This window comes from Marmota flaviventris, chromosome 17 (genome assembly GCF_047511675.1).
Source record: "Marmota flaviventris isolate mMarFla1 chromosome 17, mMarFla1.hap1, whole genome shotgun sequence".
NCBI lineage: Eukaryota > Metazoa > Chordata > Mammalia > Rodentia > Sciuridae > Marmota > Marmota flaviventris.
In genome coordinates this window covers 16428474-16447142 of record NC_092514.1, presented here as the reverse complement: position 1 = coordinate 16447142, position 18669 = coordinate 16428474, and the positions used below count along the sequence as shown (strand labels likewise).

Below are 18669 nucleotides of genomic sequence, written 5' to 3'. Positions count from 1 at the left end.
GTGCTACCGCTTGAGCCACATCCCCAGCCCTTTTTAAAATATTATTTTATTTTTTACTTTTTTTACTATTAGTGAACTTTTCAATCTGAAGACTCAGGTCTGTCATCAGCTTTGAGCTTTTAAAGGAATATTTACTTTTTGCCATTTTTTTCTACCTATTTTTTTTTTTTAAATGGGGATTGAACCCAGGGCCTTGTACATGTGAGGCAAGCATTCTACCAACTGAGCTATATCCCCAGCCCTCTTTCTGGGATTCCTAACAGAAAGATGGATACCTCTTCTCCTTGGTTGGACTTTGTTTCTTTTTCTTTCTTTCTTTCTTTTTTTAATATTTTTTTAGTTGTTGATGATCTTTATTTTATTTATTTATATGTGGGTGCTGAGAATCAAACCCAGTGCCTCACACATGCCAGGCGAGTGCTCCACAACTGAGCCATAGCCCAGGTGATCCTCTTACCTTATGTTTCTAGAAAGTCATCAAAGTTTCTGGTTTGCTGATCACCCTCCCCTTCTGTTTTTAGGATGATTATGAATTTCTTTTTGTATGCCTTCAATGTCATCTAAATGTGCATTTATGAGGAGTGATAATTATCCGGGAATGTAGAATTATAATCAGGCGTTTGGCATGATCAGGTTGCATTCTACTATAGTCACTCTGGTGGACAGTTAAGAGGGTGGGTTGGAGGGGACAAGATTATAAGGGAGGTGGGATTGGGGCAATATAGCTCAGTGGTAGAGTGCTTGCCTAGCACATGTGAAGCCCTGGGTTCGATCCTTAGTACCACATACAAATGAATAAATAGAATAAAGATATTAAAAAAATTCCTTCCTTTAAAAAAAAAAAAGATTATAAAGGAAGCCAATTGTATTCTAGGTAAGAAGGAAGGTAGATGTTTGATGTCAGGCAAGGGGACTGGCTGAATTGGGAGCAGAGAGGTCCTAGGTAAAGCCACTTAGCCAGCCAAGAAACCGGGATATGAACAAGCCCTAAAAAACGTGGGGTCAGGGCCAGGCTGAGTGAGAAGGTATTGGTGTGAGATCTGCCACTATAGATCATTCTGAGTGATCGTTCAGCCTGAGGGACTGGTAAGTGAATCTGAGGGTCACCACATATTGAGTGGAGTGCATCTGGCTAGAAGACAGGGATCATGGGCAGCAGGTTCAAGAGGACTTGGTGACTCCAGTGGATGTTGGACTAAGGGAGAGGGAAGAGTCTGGGGTGATTTCTGGGCAGTTGGGTGGTGCCATCCTGAAGATAGGGACTATTTGGAAAAGTGTGGCTTAGGTTGTGTTTCAGGTGCCTCTGGGTTGAGAGATATGGGAGGTGGCGAGTCTTGAGGAGTTTGGGGCTGGTCTATTCTTCCCTTGGCTCTTCCTGCTTCATGGAGTCCAGTTCTGCTTATCAGCCCTTCCTGTGGGGGCTCCTGTGCCTTCCTGTCCTACTTCTCTACCTCAGCTTCTCTGGTTTATCACTTGTGGTATTCCAGTCCCTGTCTTCAAATTTCCCAAAACAGCTTTCTCTATAGGCCATCTTAATTTCCATTGCTGATTTCAACACCACTACTGAATTTTTTTTTAATGTAGGGAATTTATAAAGCTTTATCGAAAGATATTACAGAACCAGGTCCTGTTGGCCTCATTTACCTGGGATAAATTCGCATTTCTCCTTGTTCCTATCTCCACCTCTGCCCTATTCTAGGATACCAGTTTCCTTGCTACCTGGGCTGATTGTAGTCTCACTTGGCCTTCATGGAGCTACGTTCTTTCCCAAATGAAAACTTGATTGCACCTCTTTAATACTGACTGTGCTGGGATCAGGGGTGTATATCACCATGCCTGGCTCAGAAGCAGTTTTTTTTTATTTGAATATTTTCAGAAGAACCGGTGCTATAGAGGACCAACTGTACCTTCCACTTAGATTTACAAATTGTTAATATTTTGCTATATTTGCTTTCCCTTTCTCTGTCCATTCGTTTGTCTCTCTCTCTCACACACACAAAATTATCACACTCAGAAATTTCAACAGATACTACAATCCACAGTCAGATATCCCCTTTTATCCCAATTATATTCTTTATAGTTTTTTCTTGTCCAGGTTCCAGTGAAAGGTCATGCTTGCGTTGAATATGTTTAATTTTCTTTAATCTGCATCAGTTCCTTAGATGTTTTCATTTTGATCTTTTAAGACAATAACATTTGGGCTGGGGATGTGGCTCAAGTGGTAGCGCGCTCGTCTGGCATGCGTGCGGCCCGGGTTCGATCCTCAGCACCACATACCAACAAAGATGTTGTGTCTGTCGATAACTAAAAAAATAAATAAATATTTAAAAAAAAAAAGACAATAACATTTTAGCTGAGCGGAGTGGTGGATATGGCTCTGTAATCCTAGCAACTCAGGAGATTGAGGCAGGAGGATCACAAATTCAAGGCTAACCTGGACAATTCCTCCTCTTCTTCTTCTTTATTTTTGGTTCTGGAGATTGAATCCAGTGGTACTTTACCATTAAATTACATCCCCAGACCTTTTAATTTTGATATAGTGTCTCACTAAAGTTGCTTAGGGCCTGATTAAGTTGCCGAGGCTGGCCTTGAACTTGTGATCCTTCTGTCTCAGCTTCCTGGTTTGCTGGGATTACAGGAATGCAACACTATACCTGGAGTCCGCTTTCATTCTTCTTATGTTTTTCTTGCTTTTTTATAATTTTTAAAAATATCAGTACGCACTTACGGAATTTTACTTTCATTCAATAATTATAATCCATTCCTGTTACTCAATTACATGCTCAGATTTGGCAATTGAGAACCCCCTTCAAGTTCACTTCTGCTTAAGTGCTCTCATCCATTTTTGAGCACTTCCTTATTTTCTGGCACAGAAAGATATTCCAGGCTCAAATTTGGAACTAGCTATTTTAAAGAGCCCTGGTTACTTAGAAACCAGGATTTGGGTAGGTTTCCCCATTCAGCTGGAGTATGATTTCTCCTTGGAATAAACAGCTAGTTTTTTGTTTTGTTTTTTAAATAATGTGCTGGAAGAACTTTTACTACAATAGAATGCTGTATGGTTAGGAGGAGGAATGACTGAATTAAGCAAATTACCATTTGGGAAACTATAACAGTAGTAGCTGATTCAGGCAAGAATCATTGATGCCAAAACTCATGGGTGAAAATTTGATGAAACTAAGATATAGTTTTAAAATGTACCACAAGATACTGCCTTTCCTAAGTACGGGGGAGGGGGGTGGGGATAGTTACAGGGACAAATCTGTCAGATACCACATTAAACAAGTCATCAAAGTTAACAACACTAGTAAGGGGTCAAACTAGCCTCCTGATGTCCTTTGACATCATGCTATATGGAACCTGATACTTTGGACAATGTCATTATCTGAAGCAGTGTGTTTTAACTGCAGCCTTAGGAGGGCACCTTTGGGGCAGAGGACAGACTGTCTGTTCTTCTCTGACCTGGTTTCATGCACTGATCCTTTGCAGGGGCTGCTCACTTCCTGTGGAGGAGATAGAAATCTGGCACCCAACAACCTTGTGCTTTCTATGAGTCCCACCAATTATTTGAGAACAACATGTGAGACACTCCAAAAAAAACAGTCCCACAGGGGAGCTCTGGAAACCCTGGTCCTGTGGGCTTCCTCATTCTCCACTGACTGCTTCAGTGGCAGCTACCTGGGGAGCTGGTGAGGAGCGCTGCCATCTCTTTATTCTGCTACTGCCTTCCTCATCCTTTGTGACAATGAACGGCAAATGGCATCTCCCAGCCACCTCTGCATGCAGCGTTGGACCTCTCCTGAGGTTCAGCCAGGTCCACTGGACTCAGATATGTCTGAATTGTTAAAGTAGATGAGCCCCCTGGGAGCCAGGGGAGCTGAGGGCCCTGCCCTCCTGGGAAGAACTCAGCTGAATGGAAGCTCTGGTGACCAGCCACACCCTGTTTTTTTGTGGGTGGGCGGGCATTGTGCTGTTCTCCAACTGGCCCACTGGCTACAGCAACGGCCATCTACAGAGACACGGCAGACCGCCCTTAATGTGACCCATAACTGGTAAAAAGGGGCCTTCTTTCTATACTTCATGTAGTAAAATAGAATAGCATTTGTTCTTTTTGTATAAGAATGGTTTTGGGGCTGGGGTTGTGGCTCAGCAATAGAGCGCTTGCCTAGCACTTGTGAGGCCATGGGTTCGATCCTTAGCAGCACACAAAAATAAATAAGAAAATAAATAAATAGATACATAGATAGATAGGTAAAATGAAGGTATTGTGTTCATCTACAACTAAAAAATAAATATTAAAAAAGTAATGGTTTTTACTGGTTCCTTAAACTTCTTTTTTAAATATTTGTTTTTTAGTTTTAGGTGGACACAATATCTTTATTTTATTTTTATGGGGGACTGAGGATCGAACCCAGTGCCTCATGCATGCTAGCATGCACTCTACCCCTGAGCTACAACCCCAGCAACCCCTCTTTTTTTTTTTTTTTTTTGGAGACAGAGTCTTGCTAAGTTGCCCAGGTAAGCCTGGAATTTAGGATCCTCCAGCCTAGCCACCCAAGTAGCTGGGATTACCATGCCCAGCTGTTCCTTAAACTTTTGCTGGAATTCATTAGTGACAATATCTTCTGGGTCTTAAGTTTTTTTTTTTTTTTTTTGTGTGTGTGTGTGTGTGTTTTGCGGGGTGGGGGAGTATGGGGGATTGAACTCAGGTGCGCTCCACCACTGAGCCACATCCCTAACCCTGTTTTGTATTTTATTCGAGACAGGATCTCATTGAGTTGTTTAGCACCTCACAAAATTGCTGAGGCTGGCTTTAAACTTGCGATCCTCTTGCCTCAGCCTCCCTAGCCCCTGGGATTACAGGTGTGTGCCATTGCACCTGGCCTGGAACAGTTTTAATTAAGAATTCTAGTTCTTTTTTAAAAAAATATTTGTTAATTGACCTTTACTTATTTATTTATAAGTGGTGCTGAGCCTCGAACCCAGTGCCTTACGCATACCAGGCAAGTGCGCTACCCCATAACCCCAGCCCAAGAATTCTACTTTTTTAATAGATGCAGTGCTGTTCCAATTTCCTATTTCTTTTTCTGTTTATCAGTACTTTTTTTAAAAAAAACAAACAAACATTTTTTTGTAGTTGTAGATAGACAGCATGTCTTTCTTTTATAAAAAAAAAATATTTAATTTTTAGTTTCTTAGGTGGACACAATGTCTTTATTTTATATTTATGTGGTGCTAAGGATTGAACCCGGTGTGCCTCACACATGCTTGGCAAGTGCTGTGCCCTTGAGCTACAGTCCCAGTCCAGTATATGAGTATTTTTTAAAAATATTTTTAGTTTTTGCAGTCCTGGAGATGGAACCCAGGGCCTTGTATATGTTAGCCTGTAATACTTTTTAAAAACCCTTTTAGTTTGGTTCCATGGGAAAAGTGAAAAAAGGGAAGTAGCTACTCATGACTGCTGCTTGTGGTCGGTAAGGTGGAGCGCCAACCATGTCAAGACCCCAGGACTTGCTTTAATTAGAGCTTCTAACTAAATGGATGTTTCACACACACACACACACACACACACACACACACACACAGAATTCTGGGGGCTGGAGTCGTGACTCAGTAGAAGAGCGCTTCCCTGGTTGTGTAGCTGTGTCCATCTAAACTAAAAATAAACAAAAAAGACGAGTTATCCCTTATTAATAAAAAAGGCAGAGGCCACCTTTGTTCACTGCTCAGCACTGCGGTAGCGATCTCCTCCCAGGTAGAGACTGCTGCACAGTAGACCACATCATGCTCTGTGAAACTGGTCTGTTTCTGGCAGAGGCACGCAAGTGGATGAGAGTTTTTTAAGGATTTTAGATTTCTGGAGCCTAGCCAGTGTGCAGGAACTAAAATTACTCTTCAAAAGGGAAAACAATACGATCTGGACAATATAGACACCCTGTCAACCGTACAGTCAAAAATGTCTAGATTTGCAAAGGAACAGGAACAAACCACCTGTGTCAAAAGAAATCAGCTAAGAGGTACTGATGAGGAGATACCTTGGATGTTAGATTTCAAGTACAAAGATTATATACCAACAACTATTGTGGAGAAATTTAAGGTCTTCTTGGAAATACAGGACCTGATGTTTTTCGAGATGAGGGAAACCCTGAAAGATGACCCAAAGGAAATGCTAGTAAAACGTGAGCTATCTGAAACAAAAGATAAAGAGCACTGTGGTAGCAGGGAAGAGTGGTGGGAAGCGAAAGTTTAGCTTCACAAAAAACAGAGTTGAGGGAACAAGAAGAAAAAAATTCTAAATTCGCTGAGTGTACTGAAAACTTATCTTTTAGAAATGAGGAAATAGACGAGCTGAGTTGTAAATGGGACAAAGCCAAGATGTCCACTAGCAATCAAGGTAAGGAATTATCCCAGAATGAGCCCCAAAGTTACCAAGCCATTGGAGGGATGGCAGAAGCCTCAGATATGAACGACGACACATGTAGAAATGGCAGTCACCACATACAACTGCCCGACAAAGAGAAGCCAAAGCATAGGGAGGGTGGAGCAGTAAAAGCAATGGAAGAAGAAAACCTCCAGATCCTCAGTAACACAGAGAAGACCGTCAAAGCATCAAGAGAAGAAGGAACTCTGATGGATGAAGGAGCCGTGCTCACCCTGGCTGCAGGCAGACCCTCTGGCATCAGCCACCTTGGAAGTCAGTAAGAAGTGGGGCGACATCTTCAGCATTTTGAGAGAAAATGACTTTGAACCTGAGTTTCAGCGTGAGGTCCAATTAGCATTTAAATGTGATGATGAGATGAAGACATTTTCAGACCTGCAAAGTTTGCGACAATTTACCAGCCAAAAACCTGTCATAGAAGAATTACTGAACCGTGTGCTCCGACAGAAGGAAGAACCAAATCTAGGAGGAGGATGTGGGATCCCTGCAAAAGGGGGTAACGCTCTAGTAAATTCAAAACATGAAGCTGGAGGAACAGCAAGTGATGGCTTGCATTTCTTATTCATCAAAGAGGTAAAAGTCACTAGGCCAGAAGTGAAGAACTTAAGAGACTCGGGAGGAAGAGTTTTTGGAGTGTAAGGATAAAGGAATCCCTACCTTTGAGGTGACAGGAGAAGACTCAGAGACCAACGAGGATGACATTGTTTTGGTGAGGGCAGAAGAGGAAGAAGGGGCCTGTGCCATAGAAGAGGTGGGACAAGAGGAGATGGAAGAAGAGACCTCTGGGGAAGAGGAGGAGGAGTGGTGGGAGGAGGAGGAGGAGGGCGAGGATGATTCAATGTTATGTGAGAAACGGGACTCAACCTGTTGCCTTGTTCCTGCGACAAGTGTGATGGGAAAGATGGGAGCTGATGAAGAGATTATGGTCAGTAAGGTACAGAATTCTGAGAATGAGGAGGAAGAGGAAGTAGGAGGGTTTTTTATGCAGGGGACTCTTCAAACACAAACATCCAAAGAGGCAGACCTAATGCAGGAAATGGAAACAAACTATAGAACAACTGTGATCGGTGTCCTCAGAGAGATGAGAGAAGAGATTGGAAAAATTAAAAAATGCCTTCCAGATATCTTGGAAACTAACAAATCAATAGATGATCTGAGGAGTAGAATAGACATCCTTGAAGAAAGACTTTGCAATCTAGATGATGAAATGGCACAATTCTCTAGGGATATCATACATGTTGTGGCCAATCAGATAATAAATTAATGCTAAGCGAGAGGGAGGATAGACTCAGAAGTGCCAACATTCGTTTGATAGGAATCCCGGAAAAAGAGAGTGAAGAGAATGAAGCAGAGGACATACTGCAGGAAATAACTGAAGAAAATTTTCCAGAGCTTCGGGATTCTAGTCTTGGGATAGTGAGGGCTCACCGAATCCCCAGTGTGATTGACAAAAACAGACTCACTCCGAGACACATCTTGGTGAAGTTTTTGAATTATAGTGATAAAGAGAAAATCCTAAAGGCTTCTAGAGAGAAAAAAGAAAAACACCTACAGAAAGCCTTTCGCCCTAGAATCCTGTATCCAGCCAAATTGGCATTTGATTTCCAGGGTCAAACAAAGATATTTTTTGATATGGAAGAATTTAGGAAGTTTATTTCTTTTGTACCCACTTTGAAAGAATTATTGGAGAAAACAACATAAGTGGCTGCAACTTACACTGTCCTCACCCCAACATCGATCTAGAAAATTGACGAATACAACATCATGTCTGTCCAGAAAAGTGGGAGCTAATTGGGGATGAGGAAAAAAGGAGTGGTATTACCCAGATGTTAGGAAGGTTAAAGGGCATATTTTAAAAATTTAATGATAGTCATTGTAGTTTGCCTAGGGTGAAGATTCTGTATTACTGAGCGGGGAGGAAGGAATCTGTCCATGGAACAGACGGGGAAAGTAATAGAAATGTACAGGGGTAAGGTGGCAGGGTAAAGTAGAACAGAAAAGAATGAAACTGCTGAATGTATGGGGAAGGATATTTCATAATTTTATCATGTATCAGTGAATCTGCTTTTTCCATTTGAATACTCATTTTGCTATTAAAAGTTTTACCTTTTCCAAAAAAAAAAAAAAAAGACAGAGGGGCTGGAGTTGTGGCTCAGTGGTAGAGCACTTGCCTTGCAAGTGTGAGGATTTGATTCTCAGCGCCACATATAAATAAAGAAATAAAATAAAGGTCCATCAACAACTAATAATAATAATAATAATAATAATAATAATAATAATAATAATGGCAGAATTCTGGTCCTTCCGTATAAACTGAGGCTTTCTATCAGCATTTACTTGTCACAGTGTTAGGTGTCTTAGACACAATGGTGAGCAAGACAGAGTATCACCAAGAAGCTTGTTCAGCTGGAAAGAGACAGAACATGAAGTTATGTGGTGGGTACATGGGATGGGGGTGCTTAGGACAATCATGGAAGACTAGGGAGCACAGTGATGTACTTCAGTCCAAACTGCTCTGCTTCCAGATACATTTTTGTATTGTGAATTGGTTCACATGTTGTAGATAAATAGGGGAAGGATGTTTGATTTGGTTCATGTATGATTTTCCCTAGGCAGAGGAGGTGGAATAGTGAGAGTAGAATTACAGTCTTTAGTAGGAAGGGAAAAAGCTGTTTGACCCCTGTGCAGCAGGTGCCCCAGCAGCTCCCAGGGACAAGGAACATGAAAACAGCTCCTTTCCTCAGAAACTTATTAAAGCAAGTTATGACACCCCTCTGCCTTGCTTTAATAAGTTTCGTCAGGATCTCCATCAGATTTTTCTAGCAAATTTTTACTATGACGGCAGCCACTCGCCCAAATGACTTCCTGTCAGTGCTGTAGTTACAAAATCGGGTCCATTTGAGTGGACTGTCCTAACCCCATTTTTCCTGTAAGTCCTGCCACCTGTGTGCAGTTTTAGAGAACATGATATTTTCTAAGTATGTATGTATGGCTTTGTAGCAGAAATGTTTGTATTTACAGAGGAAGGAAGCTGCACTAGAACCCAGTGTGTGTTTACTTAGCAGTTTGCATTCATCAAGTGTTTTTTGTACCTATTCTATCTGCCCTATGGCTTGCAGCTGCAGCTGCAGCTTGCAGGTGGGTTAAGGAACCAACGTTTCAGCTCAATGTTACTGTCCAGGGTAGCTGCTCTTGGGCCTCTGAACTAGGAGCGCCCTTGAGAGCTGCGGATTGGGCTCCAGGGCTGAGAACTTGGCCTGGTTTGAGCTGTAGGCCCTGAGCCCAAGCAGGAGGACCCTGCCCCCAAAGTAGGCCAGCACTTGTTATGCAGCCCTGCGGTTCCCCTTTGTTATGTAACCTCAGCATTCACACTGTTCCCTTTTGTTGACTCCCTCCACGTGACTGTTTTTCCGATCAATCTCCTTAGCTAATGAGCCCCTTATAAGGAGATGGATGCACCGTGGAGGGGCACAGCTCTTTCCAGAGTGTGGACTTCCCTAGAACACCCCTAAATGGGGGCCCACAAAAGCTGGGCTTGTGCACGCCTTGTTTGGAATAATAAAGCTGCCTGTGTTTTCTGCCTTCACTCCTCTGTCTCCTGTCATTTGCTCTCAGGCAGCAGTTTCTGCAGCAAAGCAGCGGCCCGGCCCAGGGCCAGGGAACAGGATATGGCCTGTGTGTTCCAGGAATGTTTTGGGGAGATAGACATATGCACAGGGAATGAAGTTGAAGCCCACAGGGACCGGGGCCGGGGAGGGAGTCAGGCATTCAGGGAGAGAAGAGAGCACAGCTAGAAGTGGGAGATGAGAGAGAGCACAGGCAGATTGCAGTCCAGGACAACCTCCCAGCATTTTGTGAATTGCGGCGGGAAATGGCTTGCTTCCTATAGCATCCCAGTCCCCTTCTTTGGACCTGGGTGTCCCATGGAGACCAACTGTTCTGCCATCATGGAGCTAGAGGAGCTCCAGTGCTAACAGTCTTTAGAGCTCAACCCTTTTTCATGTGGAGGCAGCATCCATGAAGTGTGGTCATGTTCTCCAGCAGAATAAAGAGCCTGCATCTCTGTTGGCTACCTGAGGACCACCTCCTAACAGAGTAGCAGAGGTCCCATTCCCCTGTGGCTGCCTGGAGCACAGGGGCTCTCTGGAACCTGCAGGCAGCTCTGGCAAGGGCAGATAAATCTGGGGAAGAAAATGAAGCAGCTTATACAGAGGGGTGGCCAGATAGAGAGGAAGCTGAGATTTGTGAGATGAGCACTGAAGAGCTGGGGTTCCTAAGCACGAAAATGACCACTTTGGGCAAAATTGTAATCAGATTAGATTGGGTTTGTGTCAGCAAAATTTAGTGGCACTAAATTAATTTAATCATTTAATCACTCTGAGCCTTGGTTTCTACAAAGAGCAGGGGCTCAGGCCCTGGTAGCTCTGTGTTCTCGATGGCTCTGGACAGCTGGGAAAGATGGGTCTGCAAATATTTCTCCCCAAAACTTTGTATCTGCTCGTGTGGTTCAAAGGCTGATGGCATGGAAAACTGTGCCAGTTAGGGAGAAATTAGAAAGGAGTTTGAATCGAAAATTAGGGAGAATTTAGATGGAGAAGTGGATGGTGAACCCATTTTTTTTCCTTCTTTAATATTGAAGATGAAAATGGAGATGCGGCTTGTATATTTTAGCTTTAGCTAAGTATTCCAGGTCCTGAGAAAATGTTAACATTCAACTCCACGATGCTCTATATTACCCTGGCTAATGTGACTCAAGGTCCTACCTCTCCTTCCCAAGCCCTGTGCTCTCTGAGCATCACCAGATCTGTGAGTGTCCTCCACTTCCTCTGTGACGTTTCCACCACCATCTGTCCTCCACCAAGACCTGCTGTTGCCCCAAGAATGTGGCTTTCCTTACTGCCACTTACTCCCTGGACCTCAGGTGGGGACTTGGGCTGCAGCTCTCTTGTTTCCCTCCACTTCTCTTTCCAGAATATTTTCCCCATCCCTGCAACCCCCAGAAAAGACCCCCATTTTTGAAGTTCCTATTGTCCAAACGTACTGCCCCTCATTGCTGTCATCTGGCTTCGCGTTCTCTGTCACTCTCTATGGTGGTCACCATTTCTGGAGACTTCACCATCCACCCGGCTCAAGCATCCTGCCCCCTAGAGTTTGTTCCCTCACATCCTCAATCTTTCCCTCTTCCTCAGCTCCACTGCCATGGTCACAGCCTGAGACTTGTCAACCATAAGAGCTACACCAGCATTAGGACCACAAGGAGGCTCATTTCCCACCACCTGGGATGACAACGTGGCATCCTAGCCTCCTCCTTTCTCCCTTAGCTGACTTTCTTCATACTTCTCTGAGGTGAAAGCAGCTCTTGAAGGAGATGCTGCCCCTGTCCTGTTACCATCAAAACTCTACCCTCTCTGAATTGGCCCTGTCCTACTTCTTTCTGCCACAGTTGTGACAGTGTCTCTCCACGTGTGCCCTGACCCTCCAACTTTCTTAGCTTCTCTAATAATCTATCCCTTTTTCCTGCATCTTCTTACTCTACAGATCAGTTTACTGACATCCACCATTTTCTTGACCTTAATCTCCTTGCATCTCACCCCTTTTTGTGGGGGGAGGGGTGTACCGGGGATTGAACTCAAGGGCACTCAACCACTGAGCCACATCCCCAGCCCTATTTTGTATTTTATTTAGAGACAGGTTCTGAGTTTAGAGCCTTGCTTTAGCAGGGGATGGCTTTGAACTCATGACCCGCCTGCCTCAACCTCCCAAACCACTGAGATTATAGGCATGTGCCACCATGCCTGGCTTTTTCTCATTTATCTATTTATTTTGTGGTGCTGGGGATTGAACCCAGGGCCTTGCACATGCAAGGCAGGTACTCTACCAACTGAGCTATGTCCCCAGCCCTTACCCTCTTCTTAATCTTTTTCTGGTTCAGTAATATAAACTCTTAGGAATCATCCTTGATTCTTTATCTTCCAGCATGTAATCCATTTTCAAGACCTGTTGGTTCTATCTCCAAAATGAATATCCACTTATATTATCTTGCTTATTATCACTCTGGTTTAAGTCAACATCTTCTCTAGAATCAACTACTGAAATAGTCCCCTAATGATTTCTGTTTCTCTTCTTGCTTCCCTAAAATCCAAACTCCATCCTGTGACCAGATGAGCTTGATACAGTATATGCTGGTGCCATTCCTTTGCTTAAAGCCTGCAGTGGCTCCCTGTGGCCTATGAACTGGTCCCTGTCCCATCTTAGGCTCATTCACATTTTCTTTTTGCTTCTTGAGGGAACTTAAGCCTCTTCCCCCAGCCCTATTTTGTGTTTTATTTAGAGACAGGGTCTCACTGAGTTGCTTAACGCCTTGCTTTTGCTGAGGCTGGCTTTGAACTCAAGGTCCTCCTGCCTCAGCCTCACGCTTGGCCTTGGGGGAACATTCTTGTCTGAAAGCCTTAGTATGTGCTATCCTGCCTGGAATTTTCTACTTTTCAGAATTTTCAGTCCTTGTCATCTATTTGCTTTTGGATTTAACAGCAGCCTTTCCAGGCAACCTATATAATAAGGTCTCCTTGCTTCTTTTCTATCATTGCATCCTATTCATTTGGGTGTGGCCAAACCCATCTCAATTCATGACTGACATATTTGTATGCTTACTTTTTTACTTCCTGTTTCTTTCCTGAGTCTGTGTTTCAGGAGGTCAGAGATTAGGTTTCCAGTGCCTCGAAAGTTGTTTGGTAGCAAGGAGGAATTCTATGAGTAAAATAATGAACCATCAGGGAAGAGAGGTAGCCATGGGGTTTCATTGAGAAAGCTGTGGCTAACTCTTCACCTGATGGAATCTTTTCTTTCCTTATCCAAGACAATTTGGCATAAAAATAATTCTTCACATGTGCAGGATCCAACAGTTTTGAGTTCAGATGTGGGTGAATTCCTGTTGGATTTTATTGGGAAGCTACGCCATGAGCACTCTTTGTATTGGCTACCTTGTATCTAATATAACTTGAATATAAAAATAAGAGGCAGCATGATGTAGTGTCAAGAACACAGGCCTGGGAGTATGGGCTTAGCTTCTGGTCTTTGTTTCATACTGGCTTAATATATTCAAAGACTTTGTTTGTGAAATAAAAAAGGTTGGACTAGGGCTGGGGTTGTGGCTCAGCGGTAGAGCACTTGCCTAGCACCTGGGAGGCATTGAGTTCGATCCTCAGCACCAAAGAAAAATAAATAAATAAAGGTATTGTGTCCATCTACACCTAAAAAAAAAAAAGGTTGGACTAGAAAAGATTTAAAAAAAAAAAAAAAAGTCTCTCCAGTTAGTATGCTTTGGGCTGCAGATAACTGAATACCTAACAGTGGTACAAGCAATCAAGATATTATCTCTTAAAACAAGAATGTGGGGCTGAGGTTGTGGCTCAGCAGTAGAGCGCTCGCCTAGCACATGTGAGGCCCTGGGTTCGATCCTCAGCACCACACAGTGAGTCCAACTACAACTAAAAAAAATATTAAAAAAAAAAAAAACAAGAATGTGGATCTATGACGTTTCTGGGGTTGGTCTAGTTATTCAAAGATGCCCTCAAGGAGCTGGGTTCTTTCCTTCCTTCTACTTTGTCTTCAGGCTTGTGACTCATGATCACAAGGTGGATGCTGTAGCTCTGGGCATCATACCCCCTACAAGGATATCAGAAGCAGAAAGAGAGAGGCATGCAGGTAGAGCTTCTTTTATGTGTCTTTCTCCTTTTATTAGGAAATAAAAGCTTTCCTGGAGGTCCCCTAGCAGACTTTTATGTCTCATTGGTCCAAACTGTCTCACTGTCCACCCTAGACTAATCAATAAGAGAATGGAAGTGCCATAATTTGTATATCCCAAATAGAATCCATCTGCCAGGGTTGACCTGTAATCAGCTGTGCTCAACTCATTATAGCTGAGTCTTGCAAAGGGCAGGGCTGGGGAGTAGGCTGCCTCATGGTCCTGGATCCTGTGATTCTAAGTGCTTGGCCTTTAAGTTTCTCTGTTATCCTACAGGGACTAGTTGTGTTATTCACATCTTTGGTGAGGCAATGGCAAGGAATAAGATTTTTAATTTTATCTAATTTTTTTTTTTTTTAGTTGTCATTGGACATAATGCCTTTATTTATTTATTTTTATGTGGTGCTGAGGATCGAACCTGGGTCCTGCCCGCGCTAGGTGAGTGCTCTACTGCTGAGCCACAATCCCAGTCCCCAGGAATAAGATTTTTTTAAAGGAAGGCTTTACATTCCTGAATAATGAAAGAAGCAGAAAGGCTTGGAAATAGATTTACTGGCCAAGAAAAATTCAGTGAGCAACTGAGCCCGGCAGGTCATTTATAGTATAGGTCCACAAATGAGGGCCTTTACTATAAATAGAGATTAGTAACTGGGGAGGCCGAGGCAACAGGATCACAAGTTCGAGGCCAGCCTCAGCAACTTAGTGAGACCCTGTCTCAAAAATAGAAAGGGCTGGGGATGTGGCTCAGGTTCGATTCCTAGTAATAAACACACACAGTATGAGGCCAAGACCCCAGTAAGAAGTATTACTAGTAAGCAGAATCTTTCAGACAACGAATGAGTATAAAATGACCATTTTATTAAGGAACTCCTGTGTATCAGGCACTGTGTTAGGTCTGGGAATCCCAGTACAAAGGGACATGGTCCCAGTCCTTAGGAGACTGACATTCTGATTGAGGCAAAATATATGTAACAGATAAGCAGGCTCTATTATAAGTGTGTGTCTGGGACCAGAGTCAAGTAGCCACCTTTTACCAAAGAAGTGATTAGGAAAAGAAGTGATCACTGAAAGACGAATAGCTCTTTTGGCTGTTGTTGAGGACAGCACGATTCAGAAAGGAACCATCAGTCAGGGAAGGCAGGCACTGTAGAGGTGGTCCGAAGGCCTGGAGGGCTCTGCAGGCCTTGCTGAGAGAGCTTTGCCCTGCAGGCAAAGTAAGTTGATATTTCTCATAGACAAGTCTTAAGATACCATGAATCAAGTTAGTTTCCAGTTTCCTCCCTCCCAAGAGGTTACAGAAAAATTTATTTCATTTAGTTAATGCATTACATTGAGTACAATTTATACATTACATAGGTATTATGGGCCAGTTACTAGTATTTCCAAATTTTTATCAAATCCACTGCTAGCAGTGCTCTACAGAGAGGATATTGCTGGAACGTTTCTTTGCCAGCAATTTGTAGAGATACTCGGAAATGTTCCTGCCCATCGTCTGAAGCAAATAACCTGTATTATTTGTAGGAGAAAGATTATTGCTTAGAGCCACAAGCAGTGTCACCTGGTACCAGGGGCTCCAGTGTTCATTTCTTTTTTTTTTAATTTATTTTTTAGTTATCGGCGGACACAACATCTTTGTTTCGTATTGTGGTGCTGAGGATCAAACCCGGGCTGCACACATGCCAGGCGAGCGCGCTACCGCTTGAGCCACATCCCCAGCCCCTCCAGTGTTCATTTCCTTATGCCTGTGTTTAAGTGTCACCTCATCAATGAAGCCTCCTTTGACCAATCTCTTGAAAACTTCTGTCCCTGCCAGTCCTAACTTTCCTCTTTGTGCTTCTTCATTTTTTATACCACATGCATCTCCATACTATTTGTTCATTATTTCCCCTGCTAGGATGTAGGTCTCTTCACCTTTAGCAGAGATGGGATTTGTGTGTTCTTTTCATTGGTGTTATCTCAACTACCTAGAGCAGCACCTTACAGAAGACTTAGACTAAAGATTGGTACTGAAGTCATTACAGTTACCCCTTAAAGGTATCTATGCCTTTTTTTTTTTTTTAAAGAGAGAGGGAGAGGGAGAATTTTAATATTTATTTTTTAGTATTTGGCGGACACAACATCTTTGTTTGTATGTGGTGCTGAGGATCAAACCCGGGCCGCACACATGCCAGGCGAGCGCGCTACCGCTTGAGCCACATCCCCAGCCCCTATCTATGCCTCTTGTCATGGTCCTTTGTCACTTAATAGAAATGAGTTACTAGTTCAAGAATGAAAATCTTACTAACAAGCTCTACTTATACTTGCTTATCTCTCTAGTATTGTAAGTACTGGCCATGGTGCTCTGGTGGGTGAACCTGACAGGCTTTTAGGGCAGAAGGGCCATGGAATAAAAGCAGAGGTAGGCTCTCGGGCTTTGGTTGCAGAGTACTGTAAATTGACCATAACAGATGATGTTTTTTGAACAGGTATAAGAGTTTGGTCACTGGGACCCGAGCAAGAGGAGTCATCGCAGTGCTCTGGGTCCTTGCCTTTGGCATTGGATTGACTCCATTCCTGGGGTGGAACAGTAAAGACAGTGCCACCAACTGCACGGAGTCCTGGGATGGAACCATGAATGAGAGCTGCTGCCTTGTGAAGTGTCTCTTTGAGAATGTGGTCCCCATGAGCTACATGGTGTACTTCAACTTCTTTGGATGTGTCCTGCCCCCACTGCTCATCATGCTGGTGATCTACATCAAGATCTTCATGGTGGCCTGCAGGCAGCTGCAGCGCATGGAGCCGATGGACCACTCCAGGACTACCCTCCAGCGGGAGATCCATGCCGCCAAGTCCCTGGCTATGATTGTGGGGATCTTTGCTCTGTGTTGGCTACCAGTACATGTCATCAACTGTTTCACTCTTTTTCAGCCAGCCCAGGCTAAGGACAAGCCCAAGTGGGCAATGAACATGGCCATTCTCCTGTCACATGCCAATTCAGTGGTCAATCCCATGGTCTATGCCTATCGGAACCGAGACTTCCGCTATACTTTTCACAAAATCATCTCCAGGTATGTTCTCTGCCAGGCGGATGGCAAGAGTGGGAATGGGCAGGCTGGGCCACAACCTGCACTCAGTGTGGGCCTATGACCCAGGCTCTGGCCTCTTGGAGGCCAAAGCCTCCAAAGGATAGGATACGATGGACTGATCCTGTGAAAGACAGCTACACCTCACAAGCATCTGGGCTCTCTTCTGAACACTTGTCTGGAGTTACCACATATCTAGCTAATATGTACATGCTGTTAGTAGACTCTAAGTGTCAACAAATGTATTTATGATTTTTCAGCTGCTCTTATTGTGTGGATGATGCTGATGGCTTGAATGGATTCTAAAAGACTTTTATTTTTGAGTCTGCCTGATTCATGGAAGAAAATGACTGAAATCTTTTACTGTGAATACTGTGAACTATTTTAATGCAAATATTTTTTAACTTAAAGGCAATGGAAGAATAAAAAGTTGGTTGTTCTAATGTAAACTTGTTCCCAGAAAGGCTACCAAGAATACTAAAAATGTAATTCTTTAATCAAGAAACTGCTGTATTAATCTGGGGATGATAGTCTCCTAAATTCTTAAGCAGAATTATCATCAAGTAACAATTTTAGGTTCCATTCTACTCCATATACAACTGTACTCTAGAGGAAGAAACTGGACAAACAGGGTTCCCTCCTCTACTGGATTCCCCCTTTTAGAGCTAGGTACTGAATTTTATTTCTCTCCTAAGTTCAAGTTTGGCAAAACTGCTGGAACTCAAAAGAGTGTGAGAATTTTCCTAAGCAAAATCATGTATTTGTGTATGTATATTCAGTGAAATAAACTTTTATTTAAAAAATTAGTTTAGAATGCTGCATTACCTTGCTCACAGGTACAGCCATTGTCTACGATCTGAAGGCTGCTTTGTAAGGACAGGCTAATACTCTTTGTATGTTTCTGAAGTAGCAAGTCTTGGTAGATTTTTTATTTTTCTACACTGCAACATAATGAGACTCTGTCAACCACAACAGCACTGCAACTAGTATGGCCCTGGGCTTTCCTCAGCATTCATTCACTAATACCTTGTTTAGGGGTCCCAGGGATAAGGGGGTGTCCTAGGCTAGAAAATCATCTCTTTTATCTGCTTATCCATTGCTTCCCTTTCCACAATAATACTGCAGGTTTATGAACCCCTGCAGAGACCAGCCATCCTTGTCCCTCTCCGATCTTCTTCTAGCTGTTACTTTATTATGTATTTATTTGCTTTACTTATTAAGAAGTTCTTGTGCTGGGCTGAAGCCTGTCTCGTTTTCATCCTTATCCTACTGTTGCTCCTTGTTCTCTCTTGGGGTCCATCTGGGTCTCCTATCCACCCCCACCCTTTTAAAATTTATTCTTCAGACTCAAAATCCCTACTGGTATCTACAGCTTCCTTCCAGGACATGATTTGAAGTCTGTCCTTTTGTCTGTCCAGTTATAA

The 18669-nt window shown here is 43.1% G+C and overlaps 2 protein-coding genes across 3 annotated transcripts in view; one reads left to right on the top strand and one right to left on the bottom strand.

Annotated features, from left to right (window-relative positions):
- Positions 1–18669, top strand: part of Adora2b (adenosine A2b receptor) — a 29849-nt gene that overhangs the window by 9886 nt on the left and 1294 nt on the right. The window contains exon 2 of one of the 2 annotated variants that reach the window (XM_071603073.1): positions 16649–17230. In XM_071603073.1, the coding sequence (XP_071459174.1) occupies positions 16649–17230 (582 nt within the window). Of the gene's footprint in view, positions 1–16648; positions 18052–18669 lie in introns of those variants that run through there. The other variant, XM_071603072.1, reaches the window with a different exon arrangement.
- Positions 1916–18669, bottom strand: part of Zswim7 (zinc finger SWIM-type containing 7) — a 32165-nt gene continuing 15411 nt past the window's right edge. Inside the window, exon 5 of the mRNA XM_071603074.1 lies at positions 1916–2304. Within this exon, the coding sequence (XP_071459175.1) occupies positions 2215–2304 (90 nt within the window). The 3' untranslated portion in view covers positions 1916–2214. The remainder of the gene's footprint in view (positions 2305–18669) is intronic.